Source organism: Macaca mulatta, chromosome 19, assembly GCF_049350105.2.
Source record: "Macaca mulatta isolate MMU2019108-1 chromosome 19, T2T-MMU8v2.0, whole genome shotgun sequence".
Classification (NCBI taxonomy): Eukaryota; Metazoa; Chordata; class Mammalia; order Primates; family Cercopithecidae; genus Macaca; species Macaca mulatta.
Window position 1 is genome coordinate 2,031,108 of NC_133424.1, and position 27,092 is coordinate 2,058,199.

The window sequence follows — 27,092 nt, forward strand, 5'->3', positions numbered from 1 at the left end:
AAATACAAAAAATTAGCTTGGCGTGGTGGCATGCACCTGTAGTCCCAGCTACTTGGGAGGCTGAGGCAGGAGAATCGCTGGAACCTGGGAGGCAGAGCTTGCAGTGAGCCGAGATCACGCCAATGCACTCCAGCCTGGGCAAGAGTGAGACTCCGTCTCAAAAAAAAAAAAAAATTCCTGACTACAGCTAACTGGAACCGTATAAAGCGAACCCTCGCATAAGGGAGGACTGCGGTAACCCATTTGTCCTATGGCCCAGAAAGAGGGTACCTGTGTCAGCGCCTGAGACATGGCGGGCTTCGGGGCTGCATGACCTGGGCCTTCACACAGGTCTCATGCTGTGGAAAGCGTCTGCTTGCCATTTGGACAAGGAGTCTGTTTTCGTTTTAGTCTCTTCCAAATTCCGAGAACCTGTGAAGGAGTCTGTTGTTTTGTTTTTATTTTTATATATGTATATAGGTATGTTATGTATGTATGTATGTATTTTGAGACACAGTCTCGCTCCGTTTCCCAGGCTGGAGTGCAGTGGCACCATCTCAGTTCACTGCAATCTCCACCTCCTGGATTCAAGCAATTCTCCTGCCTCAGCCTCCCAAGTTCCTAGGATTACAGGCATCTGCCACCACGCCCAGCTAATTTTTGTATTTTTAGCAGAGATAGGTTTCACCATGTTGGCCAGGCTGGTCTTGAACTCCTGACCTTGTGATCCGCCCGCCTCGGCCTCCCAAAGTGCTGGGATTACAGGCGTGAATCACTGCACCTGGCCGGCCTTGTTTTTTTTTGGTAGAAACAGGGTCTCCCGCTGTTCCTGGTTGCCCATGCCTGAGTGCAGTGGAGTGATGTCGGCTCACTGCAGCCTTGACCTTCTGGGCTCAAGCCATCCTGGTCTCCCCAAGATATTCCTGACTTCCGTGGAGCCCCTGGATCTCCAGAAACACCAGTCACAGCCCTCTCTCTTGTGTTCTGAATTTCCTGTGTAAACCTCGCTTGTGTGAAGGGGGCTGGTAATTGGACATCTGTAAAGCTCCTTGGCGGTGGGGCCCCGTCGAAGCTGGCGGTCGTAGCTCCGTGTTAACAAGGTCAAGGTCTGGTCAAGGTTTCCAGTGTGGTCCCCTTATGGCCTAATTAGGGACTTGAATGGGTTGGAACACTGGTTGAGTTTCAGTTCAGAGGCTATTTTGATGTTACAGTTCAATCACTTTAGAAAATATAGATTCAGTTCTGGTTCAGGCTGGCACACTAGGTGTGTGTCTGTGTGTTTTAATCTTTGATTTAGTTCATGGTTCAGTAACAACCTTAATACATTTTTCACCCATCATCAAATTAACAAAGATGAGAGAAATCATCGCGCCCGGCCCTTGTGCAGGGTGTTAGATGGGCCGTGGTGAGCGGGGCGGCTGCTGACGTGAATTGGTACCTTTCTGAAAAGCAACTTGATGTTATCTGTCAAATGCCTTGAGGATGTCCAGACCCTCAGACCCAGCAATTTCTGCCTCCAGGGATTTATCATAAGGATATAATCAGATGTGCACCAAGATTTACATACGCGAGTTGCTTTCTGTGGCCTTATTTAAATCATGGAAAAATCAAGAATCGCTGAGATGTCCCACAATAGCGGTCTGGTTAACACAAATACGATAGCCACCGTTTTTTTACAACGTCTTGAGTAACAAGAGGGAATTGTGTATGATACATTTCCAGCAGAAGGGGAAACGTTTTAATTAAAGCCGTAACTGAGGTGCCAGCCGGAAGGAGCCTATGAAAGGACGTTCTTGCAGCGACCTGCCAGGCCTTTGTGCTGCCTTAGAAGCAGACCCTTTATTGCAACTGCGAATCTCTATGGTTTAGGATAGAAATTCATTCTTTTTTTTTTTTTTTTTTTTGAGACGGAGTCTCGCTCTGTCGCCCAGGCTGGAGTGCAGTGGCGCGATCTCGGCTCACTGCAAGCTCCGCCTCCCGGGTTCACGCCATTCTCCTGCCTCAGCCTCCCGAGTAGCTGGGACTACAGGCGCCCACAACCACGCCCGGCTAATTTTTTGTATTTTTAGTAGAGACGGGGTTTCACCGTGGTCTCGATCTCCTGACCTTGTGATTCACCCGCCTCGGCCTCCCAAAGTGCTGGGATTACAGGCGTGAGCCACCGCGCCCGGCCGAAATTCATTCTTTAAACAAAATTTGAGTGAGTGCTCGGTGACAGGGACTGGGCATACAATGGTGAAGAAAATAGGACTCAGGGAACTCACAGACGAATGGCGAAGACATTCAATAAAATAAGACCTAACATTTCACCGCTGGCACAAGTAGTTTAAAAGCATTAATTTATTTAATACCAGAGCCAGAGGCTGGGCACGGTGGCTCATGCCTGTAGTCCCAGCACTTTGGGAGGTCGAGGTGGGTGGATCACAAGGTCAGGAGTTTGAGACCACCCAGGTGGGAGTGGTGGTGTGTGCCTAGAATCCCAGCTACTCAGGAGGCTGAGGCAAGAGAATCACTTAACCTGGGAGGTAGAGGTTGCAGTGAGCAGAGATTGCACCACTGCACTCCAGCCTGGGCTACTGAGAAAGGCTGTCTCTAAAACAAACAAAACAGCTCATTTGAGCTCATAGCAGCTTTGAACTCCTGGGCTCAAGCGATCCTCCCACCTTGGCCTCCCAAAGTGCTTGGATTCCAGGCGTGAGCTGTTGCCACGCTCAGTGTTTTGTTTTTGAGATAGGGTCTTGCTTTCTCGCCTGGACTGGAGTGCAGTGGTGCAATCACGGTTCACTGCGGCCTCGATCTCCCAGACTCAAGCAATCCTCCTGCCTCAGCCTCCTGGGTAGCTGGGACTGCAGGTGTGCATCACCATGCCCGGCTAATTCTTTTTTGTTTTTGTACAGGCGGGGTCTCACCATGTTGCCCCGGCTGGTCTCGAACTCCTGGGCTCATGTGATCCTCCCACCTCAGCCTCCCAAAGCACTGGGGTGACAGGTGGGAGCCACCACACTGGGCCCCACTCCTCCTGAGGCAGAGGCTTGGATCTGGCACATCATCCCTTCTGCTGTATCCCCGGGCTGAAGCAGCTCACAGGCCAGTTCAGAATTTTTTTCTTCTTCTTTTTGAGCCAGAGTCAGTCTTGCTCTGTCACCCGCACTGGAGTGCACTGGCGCGATCTCGGCTCACTGCCACCTCCACCTCCAGGGTTCAAGTGATCTTCCTGCTTCAGCCTCCCAAATAGCTGGGATTACAGGTGCACACCACCACGCCCAGCTAAGTTTTGTATTTTTAGTAGAGATGGGGTTTCTCCATATTGGCCAGGCTGGTCTCGAACACCTGACCTCAGGCGGTATGTCTGCCTCGATCTCCCAAAGTGCTGGGATTACAGGCGTCAGAAAACACCAGCTCAGATTTAAGGTAAGAGGATGGTATCAGAGACATGGTTTTTGCCAACCACCCACAGACCACCACCCCCATGTTATAGACAAACTGAGACTCGGCTGGGCAAGGTGGATCCTGCCTGTGATTCCAGCACTTTGGGGGGCCAAGGCGGGAGGATCACTTGAGCCCAAAGGGTCGAGACCTGCCTGGCCAGCATAGCAAGACCCTGTCTCTACAAAAAATAAAAATTTTAGCCAGGCATGGTGGTATGCACCTGTGGTCCCAGCTACTCTGGAGGCTAAGGTGGAAAGATCATTTGAGCCTGGGAGGTTGAGGCTGCAGTGAGCTATGATTGCGCCACTGCACTCCAGCCTGGGCCACAGAGCCAGACTTTGACTCAAAAATGTAAATAAAAAACAAGTTAAAGGTGAAAATTCTCAACTTAATAAAGGAAAAAAAATCAGTTGCTGAGGTTGCTAGGATTGACGGAAGACATGAACCTTCTATTCCTACAAGCATGCGAAGGAAAAAGAAATTTGAGCCGGCTTTGCTGTTGCCCCTTCCCCTTGAAAAGTCGGGGCCAGTGCGTGGCGAATGCGGCTACCAGTCTTTTTTTTTTTCCTTTTTTGAGACAAAGTCCCACTCTGTTACCCAGGCTGGAGTGCAACGGTGCGATCTCGGGTCACCACAACCTCGGCCTCCCGGGTTCAAGCCATTCTCCTGCCTCAGCCTCCTGAGTAGCTGGGATTACAGGGGCGCGCCACCACGCCCGCTCATCTGTGTTATTTGTTGCAGAGAGGAGGGTTTCACCATGTTGGCGAGGCTGGTCTCAATCTCCTGACCTCATGTGATCTGCCCGCCTCGGCCTCCTGCTGGGATTACAGGTGTGAGCCTGTACCTTTTTTATAGAGATGGGGTCTCGCTATGTTGCCCAGGCTGGTCTCGAATCTTTGGGCGTAAGGGATCCGCCAACTTGGCCTCCTTGTGCTTTTAAACACCTGTGGGAGCCGGTGAGGTGGCTCAGGCCTGTAACCCCAACACTTTGGGAGGCCGAGGCAGGCGGATCACCTGAGAGCAGGAGCTCCAGACCAGCCTAATCAACATTTAGTATTCTCTACTAAAAATACAAAAATTAGCTGGGCGGGGTGGCGCACACCTGTAATCCCAGCAGGAGGAGGCTGCAGTGAGCTGAGATCGCGCCACTGCAGTCCAGCCTGGGTGACAGAGCGAGACTCCTCAAAAAAAATAAAAAAAAAAAACAAACAAAAACAGCTCAGGGAGACGCCTGACACTGACGCAGCGACTGCTCCGGTGCTCCCGCCACCCGCGGCTGTTTCTGGCGCCCCCCCGGGGTCTTGGGACCCTCCCGAGGCTGGGCCTCCTCTAGTTCAGAAGCGTATGACGCCTTTGTGGGGACGCCGGGCCGCCTCGGCTTTGGCATCGGTGGACATCGGTAGGAATCGGGTCCGTAACGCGCAGCTCCCAGGCTGGGAGGTGCTTCAGGACCTGGAAGATTCTCGAAAGTTCTGGAAGGTTCTCTCAGGGGTCGTCACGGGCGGGGTAGCCTCTTTTCCCACCGAGACCCGCGAGGGCGGCGTCCGGAGTCTGACTGGAGGACAAAGGGCCGGGAGCGCGGGAGGGCGGCGCCCGGCAGCGGTCACACGTGCCCCCCCAACCGCTTTCCTCAGGCACGACTCGAGGGAAAACGGAGGCGACGCGCGGCGGAAGGGGCGGGGCCAGCGCGCGGCCGTGACGCAGGAGAGGGCGGGGCCTGCGCTGCTTGGGAGTGCGCGCGTCCCATTGGGCGGCGGGGAGAAGAGGGCGGAGCTTGGCGCCGCCGCGAGGCAAACCCCGCCCCCGGCCCCGCGGGGAGCGGCGGCGGCGGCGGAGGCGGTGAGCGCGGGCGGCGCGGACGGCGGCGGTTGGCGGGCGGGTCCACCGCCGTTGGGGCCGCTGCGGCCTCCTTGCCCGGGCTCGGGGCTCCGCGCTGGGGAACGCCGGGGGCCCGGTGAGCCCGCGGGATGCGTTCCTCGCTTCCGTCGGGCGGGGGCTGAGGCGAGGAGGCCGGGCCTGGGGGGAGGGGCGGCCCCGGCCTAGAGACTCCTCTAGGACGCTCGGTCCCCGCCGCCATGGGCCCCCCACTCTGCCCGGACCTTCTTTCCCGACCCTGGCGCCACGGACCCACCACTCTGCCCGGAGCCCCTTTCCCGTCCCTGCCTCCGTGGGCCCCTCACTTTGCCTGGACCCCCTTTCCTGTCCCTGCCTCCGTGGGCCCCTCCACTCCTGCGTGGACCCCGTCACCTGCGTGGACACCCTCCCCCATCCTTGCTGCCTGGATCCCCATCTCCTTACTTGGATCCCCATCACGTCTGCCGTGAACCCCATCTCTTGCTTGGACCCCTATTTCCTTCCTGGATTCCCCCCCAACCTTGAAATTCCCCATCCTTGCCACCTGGACCCTCCGCTCCACCTCCTCCGTGAGCCCTCATCCTTGCTCCCTGAGCCCTCCCGCTTCTGCTGTGACCCCCTCTTCTGTTGTCCGAATCCCCCGTTCCTGAAAGCCACAACCCTCCCTCCGCCGTGGAATCCCTGTCCCTGCTGCCTGGACCCCAACTTCTGCTGCTGCTGTGATCCCCTCCTCTGTTGCTGGAAATGCCACCCCCACCTCTGCAGGGAACCCCCTCTTCCCTGCTGCGGGGACGCCCCCCTCCGTTGCTGCTGAATTCCACCCCCACCCCAAGCCTCCTTTTCATTTCTGTCAACAACCGAGCCAGCCCTTCCCATTGATGCTGTGAACGGTCTGCAGCTGTCCCTGTCCTTTCAGGGACATGGCAGCCAAAAGAGCAGTCGTTTTTCCGCTCTTAATTTTTTTTGTGCTGTGGTCAACTCTTAACTCCCCAAATTGGGGAGGGTTGTGAGCTTTGATTGTGTAAAATGCCTTTCCTGCCGAGGTCGGAGGCAGGCCTTCTGCACGGAGACGATTGATTCAGGAGCCTTTTAAAAATAATCTAGACAGAACCTTTGGGAGGGACTGTGCTGTATTTTATTTGTGAAAAAAATGCAGGCGCCTCCCTGGGTACCGAGCCCCGTCGTTTCTGTTTGTCAGTCTGCTTTTTGGCATTGAGCATCTCAATGCAAGATTGTGGAATTGAACCATCTACTTGAGGCTAAGCCGAGCTAACCTTTGCCCCCGAGGGCTGTGTCTGCGTTAACATCGCAAGCAAACAGTTGTATAAACCACCGTGCAAATTTTGTTGCAGGGCACATCGGCGTCAGACCTGGGAGTACTTTGTGCCAAATCATTGCCACTTGCTACATGAGTGTAAATGATGGCGGATGCCAAGTATGTCCTCTGCCGATGGGAAAAGCGGTTATGGCCTGCAAAGGTGACAGCCATTATTCTGTAATTTCAGGAATTAGAAATGACTTTCGGGTGACAAGTAAAATCTTTATCAGGAGATACCTAGGATTTGCTTCAGTGAAATAATTGAGCCAGAACGGTTGGCACTGATTCTCGTTCCCCATTTAATGGGGTTTTGGTCTAGTGCTTCCAAGGTTACTCTTCCAGAAATGTCTTTTTTTTTCACACTTAAAAAAAAAAAAAGAATCAGCTATAAAAAGGCATGTAAGGCTGTAACTCAAGGAAAGATCTGGCAAGCAGCCCTGTGATAGTAAATTATCGTCGTGCCCAGGGATGCTTTCCAGCAATTCAGTAGACAATGCTCAGCTGCAGTGCAAAAGCCCGGGTCGTTGTCTTTGTCTGCCACTGGCTTCTCATGCCTCAGTTTCCCCATCTGTGAAACAATGGGGATTGGACGAAATATCTGAAATCCCGTGGTTATAGGCCTTCAGGATTACCTGTTAAATTTGTACTAAATGTTGCCACTGTTTCTCACTATGTCAACTGTTTTAATAACAAGGATTTTTTTTTTTTAAAATAGGTTTTGGCCCGAACTGAGACTTCAACAAAAAATAAGAGAAAAAAGGAGTATTTTCTAGATGTTCAAATCCTCTCCCTAGAGGAAAAGTTAAGTGTCGTGTTTTTTTAATACTGTTTTTTCCTGTGTAGATTTCTGATACGTCAATCCGTTACCACCCTAAAACAGTTGAAGCCCATTCTTAATGGGCTTATTCATCATTTATGTAATTCATTAATGCTCATAAAAACCTCACGAGAAAGCAACTAGTTTGATTTAATGTCAGTTTGGAAGCTGAAGATCTAAACGAGGCATTCTGTGAGATCTACGGAGAGATTGGTACAAACATTGAATACGTGTAAATTATACTCAGGGTAGACCCTATTTGTGGTTAAAATAGGGATATTTCCTTTTTTTTTTTTTTTGACTACCATGCCAGAAAAATAGGGATGTTTCCTTCCCAGAGATCTGTGTGTCTTTTTTCAGAAACCTCTGTGACAGGCCCATCAATTTGGAAATATTTGGTTTTTGAGCCTGTCACTCTAAATTAGTCTTTAACATTCAAAAGGCAAATAACTGATTACCAGGCGGCACATTGTTCTGCTCCGTGAGTGTCAGGCACTGGGAAGGTGTAGATTGTCTAAAATAACGGGGATTCCGACGCCCCAGTCCTGTGTGATTGTGGCGAGGGCACGTCTGCCGTGAAAATTCCGCGTTCTGAAGAGAGCAAGGAGACTGACCCTGCGTAGTCCGAGCCACTGGCTCCGCTGTTGGTCTTGTGGAGCTCCCCCTGCCCCGCTCTTTCCTGCCTGCGTCTTCAGGACGTCTTCAGGACGCACGCTTGGTCCCCAGCTCACACTTCCCTGCGGCTGGGAAGGTAATTGAATACTCGAGTTTAAAAGGAAAGCACATCCTTTTAAACTAAAACGCACCTGCTGGGCTGTAAACAGCTTTTAGTGACATTACCATCTACTCTGAAAATCTAACAAAGGAGTTATTTGTGCAGTTGAAAGTAGGATTTGCCTCATAAAAGTCACAATTTGAATTCATTTTTTCTTTTAAATCCAGCCAACCTTTTCTGTCTTAAAAGGGGGATCAAAAAAAAAAAAAAAAAAAAAAAAAACACCAAAACATTCACCAGGGTTCTTGCTGCCTCTAACCTCAGGCAGATGAATTCCTAGTTGGCTGTGACTTTTGGTTTAAGTAGAAGGTTGAGGAGGAAAATGAAATTAATTCTTTTGTTATCTAAAGGAAAACATGTTTGAAAATATCTTGGCGGCGTTGGCTGGTGGTGTATAACGCCAGTTCTGTCTCTGCAGGATTAAGGTGAAAAGCACCGAAGTTGAGATCCTAGAGAAGTCTCAAATTGAAGCCATTGCCTCCTCGTTAGGTAAGAGCGGATTTCTAAGCGGCCATTAGGTTTTCATAAAATAAGAGGTCGTTTGGGAGAATGTGAAGGCTCAGGTTTCTGGGTAAAAATTCACCCTGTTCACCATGTTTTTCTTCATACAAGGGAACGCGAATCCCCTGAGCTGAAGGAGAAGGAAAAATGGATCTGCTTTCTTAAACCTTTCCAGAATTTGCCCCTAGAATCACTCCTATTCTTGACGCCCAGAATGGTCAGTGGTGAGCATCAAGGTCATCTCATTACCTCCGTGGCCTCCAGCACACAAGACGAGGAGGGACTTTGCTGCCTTGAGGGGGGATGTTCTCCTTTTTCCTTTCCTCTTCCTATAGTAAGACTTCCCGTGGTTCTGTTGCTGCCTGGCCAGTCTGGTCTCAGCCCAAGGTTTGAGAAGCAGTGGGTTGTGTGTTTAAAATTCCAGAGCGGAGCCCAGGGGAGAGAACCGGTGGCCTGGCACTGAGGTTGGTGGCACCCATTGTTTGAGGCACTGTCTTGGTGGGCACGAGGCAGGTCGGAAGTGGAGCTCTCGGCTTCCTGTCCATCCGGGTGTGCTTTCTCCCAGGTCAGCACCCACCTCCTTTGCACGCTGTGGGTGAGAAAGGGTTTGCCTGAGCCCAGCCAGGGACTCATGCACACACGCAAGTGAGGAGCATTGGTGACTGCCTGCCCCCCAGCCACAGTTCCACAAACCCAACGTGCCAGCCTGCCTTCTCCTCTTCTCAAAGTGGGACTGTTTATCCCATTTGCAAATAATTGTTTCTCTTGTGAAAAGATGGACCGGAATTCCTTCAATGATGTTTATGAAATCAACTCTGTTTTCCTGTGTTTTCCGAAAAACAGCTCTTGTTTAAACCAGGCTCCATCTCTGCATCACTTAGGCAGGGCTGACCGTCATCTCGGATGGCGTCGTCCTTGTTGGCGCAGATTGTGTTGGGGGGCTGGTTGTCTATGGGTGCCTTTAATATTCAACGGGGAAAATACTGTTTTGATTGAGGCATTACGCCCGCTGAGTTGTGATATTACATCTATCATCTTGTTCAAATAAATAGCGCTGTATCTGTATGTCGGAATGAATAAATAAAAGTACTGCAGCAGGGAGGTTGGGTTGGAAACCAGAGGCCCACGATGCTCTTTGCTGGCTTTGAAATGCCCTTGCAAAGAAGTATTGAAAATTTACCAGCCCACAATGAGCCTTTTAAATCTCCTGTTCCTTGCTACCACCAACCCTCGCACCAACCAAGAATATGTTGCCAGCAGAGTTATTTAGTTGGCATTGGTTTTTATTGACCCTGATTGAATTTGAAATTGTAAGGCTGAGAGAGGATTTGCAAAACATTTGAATACATTTTGCTCACAGTATTGTTTTGTAACTTGGAGGAATTTATCTTTTTAGCCAATCAGGTTAAGGTCAGTAAATTTGGTTTTTAAAAAAATGAAGCCTCGAATCCTGGAATGAATAGCTGTTGTTCTGTAGCCTCATCCCCTTTCTGGGAAAATGTAGGTGAGAAATGTTAGTCCTCCCCTTCAGTGATTTAGGTATGAAACTAGCCGTCAGAATGAGACAAGCGGGCTTTTAAAGTGATGGCGTGACCGCAGTGCCTGCCCAGTGAACGTAACCAGTATTGTGTATGTTTGGTCCTTGCAGCCTCGCAGAGTGAGGTTCCTGCGGCACCCCTGGAAGAACTGGCCTACAGACGGTCACTTCGCGTGGCTCTGGATGTTCTGAGCGAGGGGCCCATTTGGAGTCAAGAAAGCTCCCCAGGGACAGGCAGAGCCGACCAGTCTCTGCGAGAGAAGCCCACTGAACACGTTTCCTCGCCCTGTGATTCCAACTTCTCATCTATTCCCCGTGGAGATGTGTTGGGCAGTTCCGGACCTCACAGGAGGAGGCAATGCGTGCAACAAAGCCTGTCAAGTTCGTTCACTTGTGAAAAAGACCCCGAGTGTAAAGCGGACCACAAGAAGGGGCTCAGGAAAAGTGAAAACCCAAGAGGCCTGTCGGTCCTCTCAGCTGGAGGTGGTGCTCAGGATGAGAGCGGGTCCAGAATCCACCGCAAAAATTGGACTCTTGCAAGTAAGAGGGGAAGAAACTCAGTGCAGAAGTCTAGCTTGTGCCGGAATGGATCTTCCCTTTCAGAGGGCGACGTGGAGAGAGACATGGGGAGCAAGGGAGGCAGCTGGGCAGCCCCGTCCTCGCCTTCCGGGGTCAGGGAGGACGATCCCTGTGCCAACGCTGAGGGACGCGACCCCGGTCTTCCGTTGGGCAGCCTCACTGTGCTCCCAGCCCCTGAGCCCTCAGCCTGCTCAGAGCCCAGAGAACGCCCTGCGAAGAAGAGGCTGCGCCTGGATGGCAGCCAGAGGCCGCCTGCCGCACAGCTGGAGCCCAGGGCAGCAGGAGATGCACCAGCCCCCGGCCCGGGGCCCAGAGAGTCTATGACCCTGCGCAGCACCACCAGGCTCGGCCCGCCTCCCTCCCACGCCTCTGTGGATGAAACCAGACGTCCTCCTTGCCCGGATTCCCAGAAGCTGGAGGAAGGTAAAAGTTTCTCGTGGAGGCGGAGAGTGTGGAGGGTGGAGTCCTGCCCCTCCGTAGCTAGACGGAGCCAGGCTCGTGGGTGTTTTTGACCAGATCTTAATGAGATCGTTTCCAAAATAGACTTAGAGCAGAGAGTTCCTCATTCCTTTTTGTCTCCCCACTGGGCTATAATTGCTTCAACTTCTAAATATTTGTCTTCTTATTTTTGTTTAGAAGGAAAGCGAGTTGAGTGAGTGGGGAGCCCATGGAGGGGCGGCAGGCCACGATTGTCTGCGACAGGGCTGGGAGCATTGTGGCTGTGCTGAGGCTGCAGCTCCGGCTGCACCCCTGAGGATTAACTCTTTTACAGAAGCAATAATGTGTTCCCATTAAATTGGGCAGGAATCTCAAAAGTGATTCACTCACTCAAGACTCCTGACTTTTTAAGAATTCTTGTGCAGATATATTTTTGTGTGGTTGCAGGCAAGCCCTGTGACTTTTTTCCCTTTAACATTGTAGCATCTCTTATTTTTGAAATGCTATTTCAGAAATCTTAATTAGGGCATGATCAAATGTCTGGAAATCTACTCGCTACAAACTTACTGCGGAGATATTTCAGTCTTTACTCTGAACTTCTTTCCTGAGGCCGTCATCTCCTTAGATGTTGAGGTTGCCACGTTCTGAAGACAAAGTGACCGCACCCCTGCCCTGCTCCATAGTCAGCTCCTGTCCTGGCCCCTTCCTGCATCTCCGCACCCCTGCCCTGTTCCATAGTCAGCTCCTGTCCTGGCCCCCTCCCTGCGTATCCACTGAGCGCTTCAGATGTGAAGGGGCAGCGGGGCCGGGACAAAAGGGATTCCCACCCAGAGTGCTCACAGCTTCTGTGGCCGAGGAGGCTGCTGCTTAAGGCCCGCCTTCCCTTCACCGCAGGCCTCTCTCCCTCCCTCCCTCCCTCTTGCGTTTTTCTTTAAAATGTAGTTTAATAGAAGCACACTGTATTTGAATCTGGCAGTGTGGAGTTGTGTGTAGCACAGAACCTTTTCTTTATGCATCAGTGGTCATGTGTCATGAAGTGTTTTCTTGGGATGAGTCATCAAGATAATACAATGACAATGAAAGTCTAATATCACGTTGTTGGCAGACTGCCAGTCTTCCGAAGCATCCATGGGGCCTAATTCCGTGCGTTCTGTCCTGGAGGAAGACGAGGAAGACGAGGAGCCACCAAGAGTCCTTTTATACCATGGTAAGAAATGACCACGGGGTGCGCCTACAGTCCTAACGGTGCACTCAAAGGCAGTGGCGGCGGGGCTCTGAGATCGGACCCCACATCCTCCACGAAAGGTCCCCTGCGAGTTCATTTCTCTCCCACTGAACCGAGACCTGGAAGGGACCTTCAGAAGTGCCACATTTTCAGTCCTCTATCTGAAGACTAACCTACACAAAGGGAAGAGGGACTCCTGGGAAGAGATGGCCCAGCCCTCCCTGTTAGAGCATTACTCCTGTCACCTCAAGCCCTTGTCCTCCTGTCCCCTCGCTGAGAATGAGGGACGGCCCAGTGAGCTGAGGGGCTGTGTTGCCATCGCTTGGGTGTGGCCACGTACTGTCTGGCGGCTTCCATGATGGCGTTTTGGGGGCTGTCCTGGGAGGCAGGGTCTTCAGCCCAAGGGGGAACTGCTCCCGCACCCCTCCTGTAAGTAGCTGCTGCACGAGAGGAAAACCTGCCTTAGGTGCTGCTGAGCATCTGCGTGGAAGGGACTAGAAGCGAGAGACCCGAAGGTCTGAGCCAGCCGTGGACAGAAAGTCAGCCTTGCGAACCGAGTCATGAGAACCAGCCCCACTTCAGACTCGCCATGAACGTTCCTCTGAGCCGAGTCTTGTTTTTCTTTTCTTTAACCTTACAGTTTCAAAATAATTACAGATTCACAGGATGTTGCAAAAATAGTACAGGGAGGTGAGGGGGCTTCTTACCCGGGCTTCCCCACTGGCAGCATCCGTAAGATGCAGGATGCCCCCTGGCCAGGAAGCTGGTGCCTGTGCAGCCCTGGGAGCGCCATTCTGTGCACACTGGTGTGCCTGTGGCCTTGTTATGTTGTTTGTCCGCACTGTTTGAGTGCTTTTCCCTCATTGAAAGGGCTTCATTGCAGTTTCACATTTTCCCTTTTTTTGTCTAATGCTAATGGTCAGACTTTTTAACAGTTTTCCACATGCTCTTCTGACCCTTTTCCTCTGGAGTGAGCAGTCACCACTCACCAAACCCTGCCCATCCATTGGGTGCCCGTCTGGGTGGTCCCAGGACCGCAGGTGCCGTGGGGCACCCATCGGGACTTCCAGGAAATCATTTCTGCAGGATCAGTTCGCACACAGAAAGAATACAGTGCCCTTGGGAAGGGCCCCTTCCGACCACGCTGCCCCACTGGGGTCGGCTCACCGGGACGTCGTCGAGCCTGGTGCTGCCTGCCTTCTGCCTGCAGTGGGAATTGGGTGTTGCTCCCGTTTGGTTTTGTTTCCTACCTGTCAGGCTGGGCATCTTTCTGAGGGTTCCCTGACCGGCCTTTGAATTGGTTGCTTGTCCACATGGGCCTGGAAGTTTCTCTTAAAGATGAAATGCCCCTCACCGGGGAAACGAGCTGTGCACGTTCACGGCAGGCACTCACCCCTGTGAGCCTCCCTTCTCCTCTGGTCATGTAACGGCTACTTTACAGGCCTTTGGGTTTTGGTCTGTGTTCGTGTACCACGGCACTTCCTTCCACCTTCCACAGTGCGGTCAGACACAGGCTGTGTGTCTAACGAAAGACTGTTTCCAGTAGTTTTTCTGATATTTTAGTTTTAAAATTTTAAATAATTCGCCCTTTTTTGGCATTGAAAATAATTCATTCTTACATAGTTTTCTGGTTATGATTTAAATAATTTTCCCATTTTTGACTGTAGTTTCTCAGAATCCTCTTTAGAATCTCAGTCCTTGTGTTTGGGTCTTCTTCGCGTACCATTATCTCACTTCTGTTTTGTGCCACACTCTCTTTAAAAGTGCCTCCCTGTGGAGTTATTTTAGACTTATGGAAGTCGTGCACACGTAGGACAGAGCCCCTGCCGCCCATCATGCGCCGCTCCCGTCCCGAGGGTGCGTGTGTCACAGCTGAGAACCTGGTGCAGCCCCACACTCAGCTGCTGTGGTTTTACTGTGTCATTGACGCTGGTTAGACTCCAGTAGTGTGGGGAATGTGAATCTGCCTTTCACATTCTCCTCATCTTTTAAGCGAATGACATAAAGTCAGGTTTCAACAATATTGCGCTAACTGTGTTTTCTCAGGCTGTTACATCCCGTGCTTGATATGGATTTGACTTGTCTATTCTTTTTTTTGTTTTTCTTTTTTCTTTAATTCTAGAACCACGTTCGTTTGAAGTAGGAATGCTAGTCTGGCTTAAATATAAAAAATACCCCTTCTGGCCAGCAGTGGTAAGAACAGCTTCCTCCGTCTTCTAAGATGTAGTTATTTAAATTTCATGAATTTTTATTCCACCCATCTTCAGTTCTTGATAATTTGACCTGGATAAATGTTTTCATTATTTTGTTATTCCTGGGAAAAGTTGGTGGGTTTATACAAAAGACTTCAAGAGATGCCTGTACCTAAATTAAGAAATGGTGTTAAGTTTATAGGGCAGATTTTCACCAAGCAGGCTTAGAAAGACCTGCTCGAAAAAAATATTTGTGGCCGGGTGCAGTGGTTCACGCCTGTCATCCCAGCACTTTGAGAGGCCGAGGTGGGTGGATCACCTGAGGTCAGGAGTTTGAGACCAGCCTGGCCAACACAGTGAAACCGTGTCTCTGCTAAAAATACAAAAAAATTAGCCTGGCGTGGTGGTGTGCGCCTGTAATCCCAGCTACTTGGGAGGCTGAGGCAGGAAAATCGCTTGAACCCGGGAGTTGGAGGTTGCAGTGAGCCAAGATCGTGCCACTGCACTCCAGCCTGGGCGACAGAGCAAGACTCCATCTCAGGAAGGAAGAAAAAGGGAAAAAAAAATTTGTGATTTGCTCATTTTAATTGTGCATTTTACCCCGTTTTCCCCCATTAGAGCTCATTAATTTGGATTTTGTGGTGGGGTTGGTTGCATGCATACAAACAGGAGTTTGAAATCCTGTCCAAGTTCCCGGTGTGGGTGATGCGTTCAAGCCGGGGCAGATTCTCTGCTTCCGTCTCTGCAGGCCTGGAAGTTGCAGGTCATTAGTTGATTGTTGTCCTGGGCACAGGTGCTGTCCTGGCCTTCACTTCTTCTTCATATTTTATCCCTTTTTTCCCTTTATCCTCCTAAGAGACAATGATGTTTAAATCCAAAAGGCGCTTGCTTTGCAGTAATCCGGAGATGCTTTTGTTTCTGTAATGACTGACCTCACCCGAGTCACCCAGGCTCCTTGCATGTGACTGATTATGGTTCCGGGAAACCTGGGATTGACTCTGTGTGCTGTTTGCTGGGGAGGTTCAACACATTTATGGCCTAGTTGGGCTCCTCTTATCGCCTGCTGGTCTGCAGTGATGGAGGCCGGGCTTCTGGGCCCTCCGCCCTCCCTTGGCACTGGCTTCCCCTCCCGCACCTTGCTAGTCTTCTCTTGTTTTCATCAGTTTCTGGGGTCCCTGCTGGGTTAACAGGTCACTGATGTGACAGGTTCCTGGGGCATAAGAACAGGCAGCCTCCCTGAGAGTGCAGGGTGGAAGGGCCACCGGAGGCGCTGGTCGCTGGCGCTCGTCGCTGCCTTCTCACGGTGACCCCGGGAGGCCAGGACTGGGGAGGCTGGGGGGAGGTGGCAGCGCGGGCGCAGTCCCTGCCCCTCCCCCATGTGGCCCGGGCTTGTTCCCGAGCCTTTCTGCACTTCCTCCACTCCCCCAGAGCGTGAGGAGGACAGACCTGCCCCCCGAGCTGCTGGAGAATCTCAGGACGCTTATTTAAAGAGGCAGCTGGCAGCGGTAGCTGTGGCTCTTTTTATTCAAAAACCCAAACAAAACTGGCTGGTTCTGCTCTGCTGGGAAAGCGTTGAAGTGACGCATGTGGCAGAGCGTGGGGCCGTTTCTTAACGCCTCCTTACGGGAGACTCTGCTAGGGCGCCCCAGAGCTGGGGCAACGCCTGTTAGATGTATCATGTGATGTCAGCCATGGTCTCTCTTTTGACGTTTTATTTTCTTGGATTTGCGAACAGGTCAAAAGCGTCAGGCAGAGAGATAAGAAAGCAAGTGTGGTCTACATCGAAGGACAAATGAACCCGAAAAGGAAAGGGTAACCCGCTGTTCTTGGTTTCTGTGAGTGGGCCCGGGTGGCAGGCTGGCCGCTCTCATTGCAGGCGTGGGGACAGGGGCAGAGGGGAGACGCCGGCACGAGTCCAGGCCTGGGCAGGGCTGGCGGGGTCTCATTGGAGGCATGTCCTTCTCGTGACCTCTCCCTCGCTGGGAAGGGTGAGTCACACAAAGGCTGTGTGTGAAGGATCTGGTCAAACACTGCAGTTTTCACAACCTGATTTGCTGGCTTTGAAAGGCAGCCCAACCAGACACTCCCTGTGGCCCTGTTTCCCACAAACTAGCAAAATGTCCACGCAGGTGTGCAGACAGCGTCCTGCATCCACCTGAGATTGCCCCTGGGTTACGTGATTGTTCCTTAGTCATGGGACGAAAACACACGTGGATGGATCAGCCGGCCGAAAGCAGCCTTTAAAACCTTCGCACTGCACATCCCCAAGTCAGACGTGCAGAACCGGTGTCATCTGGTGCTTCTGTGCTGCTCCCGAGAGGTGGGAGGTGTGGAGTGGAGACCCAGGCCCCAGAGTCGGCCTGGCCTGGCAGGGCCCAGTCAGTGCTGCTGAAGTCACTGGGCCCACCATGGTGCGTTGGGGGCTTCTTGGCAGCTGGGGAAACGGTCACCTTCCGTAAATAAGCTGGGGCTGGCGGGGACTCCAGCGGCCTCCACTGATCTTAATCAGGCAGGGAAAGGTTTTTAGCTTATTAGAGGAAGTTCATTCTTGTTAACTTTTCCCTCTCTCTGTTTCAAGTTTCACAGTGTCTCTTAAAAGTTTAAAGCACTTTGATTGTAAAGAGAAACAGACACTTCTGGTAGGTGGATTATGGTTTGTGCTTGCTTTAAATGGTTTACTTTGTGATTAGTAAATGTGTCCTCTGTGTGTAGCTCTTGAAATCCTGGCTGCGGTGCATGTGTGTGAATGATTGTGGGAAGTAACAGAGCCGGGCTGCACTCTGGCCGTTAGAGTTAGATCACGGGCTCAGTCACTGCACTAAATTCTCACGACTGTCCTGGGAAGTTGTGGCCCCATTTCCCCGCTTTACAGGTAAGGAAGCTGGGACTCTGGTGAGGACAGTTTGCCCAGGGCCACCAGGCAAGGCTGCAGCAGAGAGCCCCTGCGCAAGGCCACCGCCTTCCCCGGCCGACTGTCTCAGTCCACCCCACGGCACGGGGGCCTCGGTAGCCAGCGCCTTGCAGCCGGGGGCGTCCCTAGGTCAGCGTCGGGAGCCCTTTGGGCCCTTGAGTGCCACCTGTGAGCCTGGCTGATACCACGTGGTAGACAGCTTGCTGCGGAGCGGCTTCCCGCTCCCTGGATCTGCAGCCAGCTTTCATCACGTGCTGTCGATGAACTGCAAGGGGTTTGTCTAACTCAGAAATGTCTATTTTCCCTCTAGAAATACTCATTTTGTTGTAGCGACTTTCAGGACCAACACGTCAACTCAGTGCAGTTATTTTTACTCCTCTGGAAAAAAAGAAAATGTGGTGGGTCTTTTCCACTCTCAGGGATCTGAGTTACTTTCTTTTCTTTCTTTCTTTTTTTTTTTTGAGACAGAGTCTCATTCTGTCGCCTAGGCTGGAGTGCAGTGGTGTGATCTTGGCTCACTGCAACCTCTGCCTCCTGGGTTCAAGCGATTCTGCTGCCTCAGCCTTACGAGTAGCTGGGACTACAGGCATGCACCACCACACCTCGCTAATTTTTGTATTTTTAGTAGAGACGGGGTTTCATCATACTGGCCAGGCTGGTCTTGAACTCCTGACCTCATGATCCGCCTGCCTCGGCCTCTCAAAGTGCTGGGATTACAGGCGTGAGCCACTGTGCCTGGCCGGATCTGAGTTCCTTTCTCAAAATGGATGAAGGTGTGGGGTGAGGAGGACAGCAGGAAGCTCCGTGCCTTAAATGTAGAAGGGCTGCTGTTTATATAAAACACCCTGGGTCCTGAGAGTGCACTTGCGTCTGCCCGTGAGTCAGGTGTGTGGGGCTCCCGAAGCCGACTGGATTCAGTGGCAGTCACTGTGGCCTCCGAGGGATGATGTTGGGGAGGCCGTGCTTTAGGAAAGTGCAGGGGCTGCTGGGCCGGCAGAGAGCGGCGTCCACCCGGCCCTGGGGTGTTCTGATGGGTGCCCCTAGTGGCCCTCGGCTCCAGAGCCTTCCCTGGGTCGTTGTGTGATGGTCGTGGCTTTGTGGCATCTTTGGGGCTGCTGTGTCCTTTTCTGAGGACCCACCCTGCTGCCAGCCCAGGTGCTGTTAGCGCAGCCCAGGTGGTGGCCTAGCCTGGCTGCAGTCAACAGCTCCCAACAAAAACGGCTGTTAGAGCAGCTTATTTCCAGGACATCACGTCCTGTCATGTGGCACAGTGGCCACATGGGAGGTGTTTCCACCATTGATGCGTTCAGATTGGCCCAAGCCGTCGGGTCCCCTGTGCCCACCATTTGAGCAGCTCAGGGCCCAGACCTGTGCCTGGTGGATTTCCCGTTTCCCAGGGGATCCCTGCCTGAGGTGTCTGCCCCTTTGTCAGGGAGGATCAGAGGTGTGGGCTGGAGGGTGGGGAGCCTGGACACCTGGCTGGTCCCTGGGCTCTGTGTGGCTTCTGAACCCGGGGTGCTTGGCACTGCCTCCCACTGACGCCTGTCGCCCGGGTCTCATTGTAGAACCAAGCCAGGGTGGACTTCGACCAGGCCATTGGTTGGTGCATCTCCCTCATCACTGACTACAGGGTCCGGTTAGGTATGCAGGGTGCTGGGGAGGGGTGGAGCCGGGCGGCAGGCATCCGGCCTCCTCTGAAGACTCCCTGGAGGGGTTGGGCTGGAGCTGCCTGGAGGCAGAGCATATTTTCATGGCCCTGGGACATTCCCTGTGGGTGGGCTGGGGTTCTGGCCTGGCCTGATTATTTCCTAAACAGAGATACTGGGCTGGCTCCTGGCACACACTTCCCGGGACTCCTCTTAAGTCTACAGAGTGCTCTCTCCCCTCCACCCCCTGCAGGCTGCGGGTCTTTTGCTGGCTCTTTCCTGGAATATTACGCGGCTGATATAAGTAAGTCTACAGGCACATCTTGGAAAGTGTAGTCTGCCTTTTAGTCCTTTAGAAAAAGCAATCTTCTATGTCTAGAGCTGTGGAAGGGGACGTTGGGGTCAAGGCACTGTCCATAGCCACACAGCATTGTGCAACCCCTATGAGGTTTTGACCCCTGAGGCTCCCTGGGACCTCCGGCTGCTGGTGTCCACTGGCACAGCTTCCCCAGCCTGCCCTGGGGCCCTCGTCCCATGGGCCACACCCACCCTGTCCCCGCTGTGGCTGGTGGCTGCACACATCAGCTATTGTTAGGAATGTAGGCCAGGTATGGAGGCTCACACCTGTAACCTCAGCACTTTGGGAGGCTGAAGCAAGAGGATTGCTTGAGGCCAGGAATTCAAGACTAGCCTGGGCAACAGAGCAAGACCCTGTCTCCACAAAAAAAATAGAAAAAAATGAGCTAGGCATGTGGCATGCGCGCCTGCAACCCCAGCTACTTTGGAGGCAGAGGCGGGAGAATGACTTCAGCCTGAGAGTTCAAGGCGGTGGTGACCTGTGTGTCTGCCCTGCTGCACTCCTGCCTGAGTGACAGAGCAAGACCTTGTCTCAAAAAAGAACGTGTCGTTGGCTGGGTGCGGTGGCTCAAGCCTGTAATCCCGGCACTTTGGGAGGCCGAGACGGGCGGATCACGAGGTCAGGAGATCGAGACCATCCTGGCTAACCTGGTGAAACCCCGTCTCTACTAAAAAAAATACAGAAAAACTAGCCGGGCGAGGTGGCGGGCGCGTGTGGTCCCAGCTACTCGGGAGGCTGAGGCAGGAGAACGGCGTGAACCCGGGAGGCAGAGCTTGCAGTGAGCTGAGATCCGGCCACTGCACTCCAGCCTGGGCCACAGAGCGAGACTCCGTCTCAAAAAAGAAAAAAAAAAAAAAGTGTCACGGACACCAGGATGTTTGGCCACCACTTCATTGTCGATCCAGCATTTTCCGTTATCGACAGTAGTGGGGTTTTCCATGCCTCCCAGTTGGTAGAGGAGTGGACGTGGCTGAATTGATTCTTCTTGGGCAGTGCTACACGGGTAGCCACTTTGCTCTGGTCTAAGGGTTAAACCTGGTTGCAGGGCCCAGTGAGGGGAGAAAGGCCAGGGGTCCCAGCAGAGGAAGTGTCTTTAGGAGCAGGAACACTCCACTCCTATGCTGACACGGAGCTCGAGCGCTAGGGTCTGCCCTCACCCCTGCCGTGTCACAGCCTTCATCGGCCCTGACCCATTCCGCCCGAGGAAGGCAGCCCACGCACTGGTCCCGTGACAGGCGCTTCCTTTGCAGGCTCTCCTGTCCGAAAATCCATCCAGCAGGACGCCCCGGGGACCAGGTTTCCTCAACTGAGCAAGGGGAGCCCTGAGGAGCCTGTGGTGGGGCGCCCCCTGGGGCAGAGGCAGCCCTGCCGGAAAGTGCTCCCCGACCGCTCGCGGGCCGCCCGGGACCGGGCCAACCAGAAGCTGGTGGAGTACATCGTGAAGGCCAAGGGCGCGGAGAGCCACCTGCGGGCCATCCTGAAGAGCAGGAAGCCGTCTCGCTGGCTGCAGACCTTCCTGAGCTCCAGCCAGTACGTGACCTGCGTGGAGACCTACCTGGAGGACGAGGGGCAGCTGGACCTGGTGGTGAAGTACTTGCAGGGCGTCTACCAGGAGGTGGGCGCCAAGGTGCTCCGGCGCACCAACGGTGACCGGATCCGGTTCATTCTGGACGTGCTTCTGCCCGAGGTGAGCCGCAGACTGGTGTGTCGTGTGGGCAGGGAGGAGCCTATCCTGGGATTTTCCAACACTCTGCACGAGGAGGCTGCGGAGGCCTCGTGTGTTTACGTCCCATCAGTGCTGGGAAATGTGAGCGCGTGCACTTGACCCCTGTGCAGAGACAGAGCCGCTTGGAAGCTGTCCTAAGCTGTCAGCACCAGGGGGTGCGAACTCCCTCCCCACCGTGGGCAAACAGATGCTCCCCGGCCTCGGTGGGTCAGTCCTAGGAAACCCACGGTGAGTTGGAAATTCCCAAGTCAGAATCGCATTTAGTACCCAGGTAAACCCATTGTAAGTTGAAAAATTGTGAGTCGGTTATGCATCTGATACTCTGATAAACCCATGGTAAGTTAAATAAAACAGAAATTAGACTGTCTGTGATTTTGAACTTCAGCTGCGGATTTGGTGCTTGGTGAGGAGCAAATACAGATTATTTTGAAGTTTGTATCTGAAATTTCAGAGAGGACATTGCTGGGCATATGTGTACATCTGTGGGAGAAAAACATATTCAAAACTATTCATAACTATGGGAATTTTCAAATAGACCCCAAAAGAAAATAACATAATGAACTCATAATGTGCCCATAAGCTGCCTGGAATTATTTTGGAGCATAAAAACCCTCAAGCTTTTTATTTATTTTTTTTTTTGGAGAAAGAGTCTTGCTCTGTCACCCAGGCTGGAGTGCAGTGGCGCGATCTTGGCTCACTGCAAGCTCCACCTCCTGGGTTCATGCCATTCTCCTGCCTCAGCCTCCCGAGTAGCTGAGACTACAGTACAGGCGCCTACCATCACGCCTGGCTAATTTTTGTATTTTTAGTAGAGACGGGGTTTCACCGTGTTAGCCGGGATGGTCTCGATCTCCTGACCTCATGATTCACCCGCCTTGGCCTCCCAAAGTGCTGGGATTACAGGCGTGAGCCACCGTGCCCGGCCACTTTTTTTTTTTTTTAACCCATAAATACTTTAGTGTGTAAAGTGATTCTGTCCCCTGGGGGACACTGGCAGTGTCTGGGGACATTTGTGCTTGTCACAGCTAGGAGTGCTTCTGGCATGGAGTGGGTTGGGGCAGGGCTGCTGCTCAGCACCCTGCAGTGCCCAGGACGGCCCCACCCCAGAGAACAGTCTGGCCCCAATGTCCACAGGGCCGAGTGGGAGAGACTCTGCTCTGAACCAAATGGACTCTGTTAAAAATGTGTTTACCATAATCATAATACTAAAACATAGGGATGATTCCTTAGTGTCAGGTATGTATTGTGTATTCAGGATATTCCTTTTTTTTTTTTTTGACAATAAACTTAAGGCCGGGCGTGGTGGCTCATGTCTGTAATTCCAGCACTTTGGGAGGCCGAGGCAGGCGGATCATGAGGCCAGGAGCTTGAGACCAGCCTGGCCAATATGGTGAAACCCCGTTTCTACTAAAAGTACAAAAATTAGCCGGGCGTGGTGGCACGTGCCTATAATCCCAGCTACTCGGGAGGCTGAGGCAGGAGAATCACTTGAACCTGGGAGGCGGAGGTTGCAGTGAGCTGAGATTGTGCCACTGCACTCCAACCTGGGTGACAGGGCAAGACTGTCCCAGAAAAAACAACAACAACAACAAAAACTTAAAATTTTTCAGAAATGCACTTGTGAGTTTGGGTCTTGCCTTTTATTCTGTGCTTTTAGTGATCTGAGCTATTGTTTCTAGTCCAAAAGATAACACTGATTTAATTAAGAAACATCATTACAAGCAGGGGTTCATGGACTAGGTTCGTACCTTCTGAATCATGAGCCAGACCTTGTCTGGAGGGCGGAACCTGGTGACTTGGGCTTCCTGAGGCCTTCTCAGCTGCGGGCCACATGGGGCCGGTTGGGCAGTGCCGGCTGCTGCTGAGCCTCGTGCCCTCTCACAGGCTATCATCTGTGCGATCTCTGCAGTGGACGAGGTGGACTACAAGACGGCCGAGGAGAAGTACATCAAGGGGCCTTCGCTGAGCTACCGGTAGGCTGCTCCCGGCGCTCTCTCCAGCCACTAGCATCTCTGCCTTGCAGGTTGTGTTTCTACAGGCAGTTTGGCTCCAGGTGCCACAGCCCCTCCCCCTCACGAGGTGGTCCAGGTGCTGGGCGGTGAGCTGATTACACATGCTGAACCCGCCCTGCGGATCACTCCTGCCCTCCAGGAAGACTGGGCCCGGGTCTCCCCAGCTGGTCGCTGTGGGCAGCACGGGGCCACGGGCGCGTGCCTGGGCCACGTCTGTTCTTAATCTCTTTTTGCAAGGGTTGATGTTTGCTTTTTGAACTTTCCTCCCCTCTTTCCGCAGCCCCATGGCTGTGTGAGAAGTACGGCGAGATTAAGCAGCAGCAGGGCCTGGTGCTTTCCAGCAGCCAGAAGAATGCTGTGATCAAGATGTTTCTCTCACATCCGTGTGCTTAGCTGCCCTTGGATGTTTGGCCCCCAGAGCGCCTAATCCTGTCTCTGGGCATGCGGCCAGGCCTTGCTGGGAGCCAGGCGGGGCCCACGGGGCAGTGACAGGCTGAAGACTCAACTAGAGTCAAGGACAGGGTCTCTGGCCAGGGCGACTTGCGCAGCCACCGACGTCTCCCGGTCCCACAGTCACAGGAGACTCGTGGTGAAGATGCTGAACTCCCTCACCAGCCCCATGTCCTCCCTGGGCAGGGCAGGAGGGGCTGCTGGAGAGGTCAGGGAGGAGGAGGTGTGGGGCCTCGGTGGCTTTGGCAGGCCAGCCCCGCAGAGCTGCCCAAAGGTGGAATTTGGCCTTGTTTAGGGAGTGTTGGTCCAGCTGGCTTTACCAAAACGGGAAAGGTCTTTGGATGCAGACACGGGCTGTTTTCCTGCTGGATCTTCATGGTCCCCTCGTCAAGCTTGCCGTAAGAATCAGTGAGGTCCGGGGAAGTAAGGTCAGAGCCAGCACACCTGGACTCAGCCTCCGGGTTTGTCCTCTGCCTCTGTCTCAGAAGCCTCTTCACCGCTCCACTCCCATCTGTGGAAATCTTCCATCCTCCTGATTTTTTTTTCTGAGTCTGGGTTGCCGACATCAGTACCCATTAGGAGTTCATCACGGCTTCTAGTTACCATCAAAACCTCCAGCCAACTGCGAGAAACGGTGCAGGTGCTGTGATGGCGAAGTTGGTTGGGTTGAATACACAGGCCGTGATTTTATCGTGCCGGGGACGTGGTCAAAGTAAGGCCAGTGAGCAGCATCGCATTTGACCTTTGGCCTCAGTGGAGGCTTGGGTCACACACTGGGTGTCCTGGGACCCAGTCCCCGCCCCCTGCACGGCGTTTCCCAGGCTCTCTTGTCCTTTTAGAGTTGCACCATGAGCCGCTCTGCACTCTTCCCAAGGCTGTCCTTCTCACACCTGCCTTTCTCGGCACTGCCGCTGGTGTGCTCTCCCCTGTTTCCAGGTCTGCTGGGGCACACGTCAGAGCCAGCAGCCCTTGTTGATCTCTTTTGATCCGGGGCAGCCCTGTTCCTGGGAGGGGTTGCTAGCTAAGCAATTGTTATAATTTTCCTTTACAGGGAGGTCATTTAGTAAGGACAATTTGGCATCTCATACTCTTTCGTAAAAAATTATTTTTAGCCAGTCACAGTGGCTCATGTCTGTAATCCCAGCACTTTGAGAGGCTAAGGTGGGAGGATCCCTTGAGCCCAGGAGTTTGAGGCTGCAGCGAGCCGTCATGCCACTGCATCCTAGCCTGGGTGACGGAGCAACACCCTGTCTCTAAAAATAAATATTATTTTAAAACATTGTTAAGGCCAGGTGTGGTTGCTCATGCCCATAATCCCAGCACTCTGGGAGGCTGAGGCGGGTGGATCATGAGGTCAGGAGTCCGAGACCATACTGGCCAACATGGCGAATCCCTGTCTCTACTGGGAAAAAAAAAAAAAAAGCCAGGCATGGTGGTGCGGCACATGTAGTCAGTCCCAGCTACTCGGGATGCTGAGGCAGGGGAATCACTTGAACCAGGGAGGTGGAGGTTGCAGTGAGCCAAGATTGTGCTGCTGCATTCCAGCCTGGCAATAGAGCGACGCTCCGTCTCAAAAAAAAAAAATTACACATAGCATAAAAGTTACCGTCCTTCCCTTTTTCAGTGTCCGGTTCGATGGCGGTGAGTACATTCATACTGCTGTGTAGCCGGCAGCACTGCTCATCTCAGAACTTCATCCTTCCAAACTGCAGCTCTGTCCCCATCAAACAACTGCCCTCTCATATGTATATACATACAGACACCCACACACACACACACACATATATTTCTTTTTTTTTTTTTGAGACGAAGTCTTGCTCTGTCACCCAGGCTGGAGTGCAGTGGTGTGATCTCAGCTCACTGCAACCTCTGCAACCCCCAACCCCTGGGTTCAAGTGGTTGTCCTGACACAGCCTCCGGAGTGGCTGGGATTACAGGTGCCTGCCACCACGACCGGCTAATTTTTGTATTTTTAGTAGAGGCAGCATTTCACCATCTAGGCCAGGCTGGTCTTGAACTCCTGACCTTGTGATCCACCCGCCTTGGCCTCCCAAAGTGCTGGGATTACAGGCATGAGCCACTGCGCCCAGCCTCTCTGTCATGTTCTTTTTTTTTTTCTCTTTTTTTGAGATGGAGTCTTGCTCTGTCACCCAGGCTGGAGTACAATGGTGTGATCTTGGCTCACTGCAACCTCCGCCTCCCGGGTTCAAGCGACTCTCCTGCCTCAGCCTCCTAAGTAGCTGGGATTACAGACTGCACCACCACGCCCGGTTTTTTGTTTTGTTTTGTTTTTGGTATTTTTAGTAGAGACGGGGTTTCACAGTGTTAGCCAGAATGGTCTCAAACTCCTGACCTCGTGATCCACCTGCCTCGGCCTCCCAAAGTGCTGGGATGATAGGAGAGTGACCACACCCAGCCCTCTCATATTCTTTAACACACAATGATGAATTACTAAAATGAAGACTCTTGTTTTCTGAAGGGAAAAAGAAATATTTGACAACCAGCTCCTTGAAGAGCGGAAACGGCGCCGTTGGTGATGGAGCGGCCAGCTGTGCTGTCAGCGGGGCCTGGCGGTGGGAGCGCCTCCAGTATGCATGAGCGTGTCTGAAGATGGGGGGCTCAGGGGCACATTTGCGTTTGGGCCTGTCTGTGCATTCTGCATGGCTGTCCTGATTTCCATACTTCTGGAGAACCCATTTTGTTAACATTGAAAGCCAGTTCTCTTTCCCTGGCAATTTTTTTTCATTTTATTTTTGGCATTTTTTTCAAGACACCGTTCCGGAAAGGCTTTTGAAAGGACAGAAGCGTGTTCACTGTGCGTCAGTACTCGTGACTGTGCTATGGTTTCTCCCGACGTACACATTGATCTTGTCTGTGGCATCTGATATTAAACGGGAGGTTTTAAGCATCTGCCGTGATGATGGAGCTTCGGAAGCGGGAATAGTTCTTCCGGGTTTGTCGTTTTGTCTGTTTCCCCCTCGTGTGGTTTCTGCCTGCGACGGTTCCAGAATTTGCTCTGCCCCTCAGTGTGCTTTGCAGCTGTGAGGAAACAGCCTTCGTTAGAGGCGGGAGCTGAGACGAGCCGCTGCTCTGTGTCGTGTTTGCTGTGGCTGCAGGGAGAGGAGCGGGACACGCACCTTTCCAGGGGCCTCTGTGCTCCGCACTGTGGGTGAGTGGACCACAGCGCACAGCCACATGCCCTGGCTGCTGTGGGCTGGACCACCTCCACCTCCCCCGCCCGTCCGCCTGGCCTGAGTGAGTTTTCCTGCGTTGTGTCGTCACTGCATGGCCAGTCACCGTGGTCATCGGCCTGGATGGCTGTGCTGGCCGCAGCAGTCAGGGTCA

General features: G+C 52.7%; 2 protein-coding genes across 18 annotated transcripts in view; both read left to right on the plus strand.

Annotated features, from left to right (window-relative positions):
• The window catches only part of NDUFS7 (NADH:ubiquinone oxidoreductase core subunit S7), a 90,584-nt gene that overhangs the window by 43,988 nt on the left and 19,504 nt on the right, over positions 1 to 27,092 (plus strand). The gene's annotated exons all lie outside the window — the stretch shown is intronic.
• Positions 4,940 to 26,655, plus strand: PWWP3A (PWWP domain containing 3A, DNA repair factor). Of its 15 annotated transcripts, none has more exons than XR_013409382.1 (17): positions 5,250 to 5,362; positions 6,615 to 6,740; positions 7,296 to 7,381; positions 8,591 to 8,661; positions 8,785 to 8,897; positions 9,098 to 9,238; positions 10,322 to 11,212; positions 12,333 to 12,434; positions 14,575 to 14,645; positions 16,380 to 16,456; positions 16,836 to 17,055; positions 17,223 to 17,283; positions 19,121 to 19,196; positions 19,455 to 19,505; positions 20,810 to 21,246; positions 23,170 to 23,258; positions 26,227 to 26,655. XR_013409382.1 is itself a non-coding variant. In XM_077978737.1 (15 exons), exons 2-15 carry the CDS (start codon positions 6,681 to 6,683, stop codon positions 26,282 to 26,284), a joined length of 2,172 nt encoding a protein of 723 aa, XP_077834863.1. In that variant the 5' UTR covers positions 5,250 to 5,362; positions 6,615 to 6,680; the 3' UTR covers positions 26,285 to 26,655. The 15 variants fall into 15 exon arrangements, 5 of the variants coding, with proteins under 5 accessions (XP_014977826.1, XP_077834863.1, XP_028696100.1 ...); XR_013409383.1 differs by lacking the exon at positions 9,098 to 9,238 and adding an exon at positions 17,866 to 17,953; XR_013409380.1 differs by lacking the exon at positions 9,098 to 9,238.

Excerpts from the sequence above, each read along its gene's own strand:
- PWWP3A (XM_077978737.1), top strand. The coding sequence starts at position 6,681 with ATGATGGCGGATGCCAAGTATGTCCTCTGCCGATGGGAAAAGCGGTTA. Across the intron at positions 8,891-10,321 it reads TATTCTTGACGCCCAGAATG|CCTCGCAGAGTGAGGTTCCT; the intron begins GTCAGTGGTGAG and ends TGGTCCTTGCAG. Across the intron at positions 17,284-19,120 it reads AAGAGAAACAGACACTTCTG|AACCAAGCCAGGGTGGACTT; the intron begins GTAGGTGGATTA and ends GTCTCATTGTAG.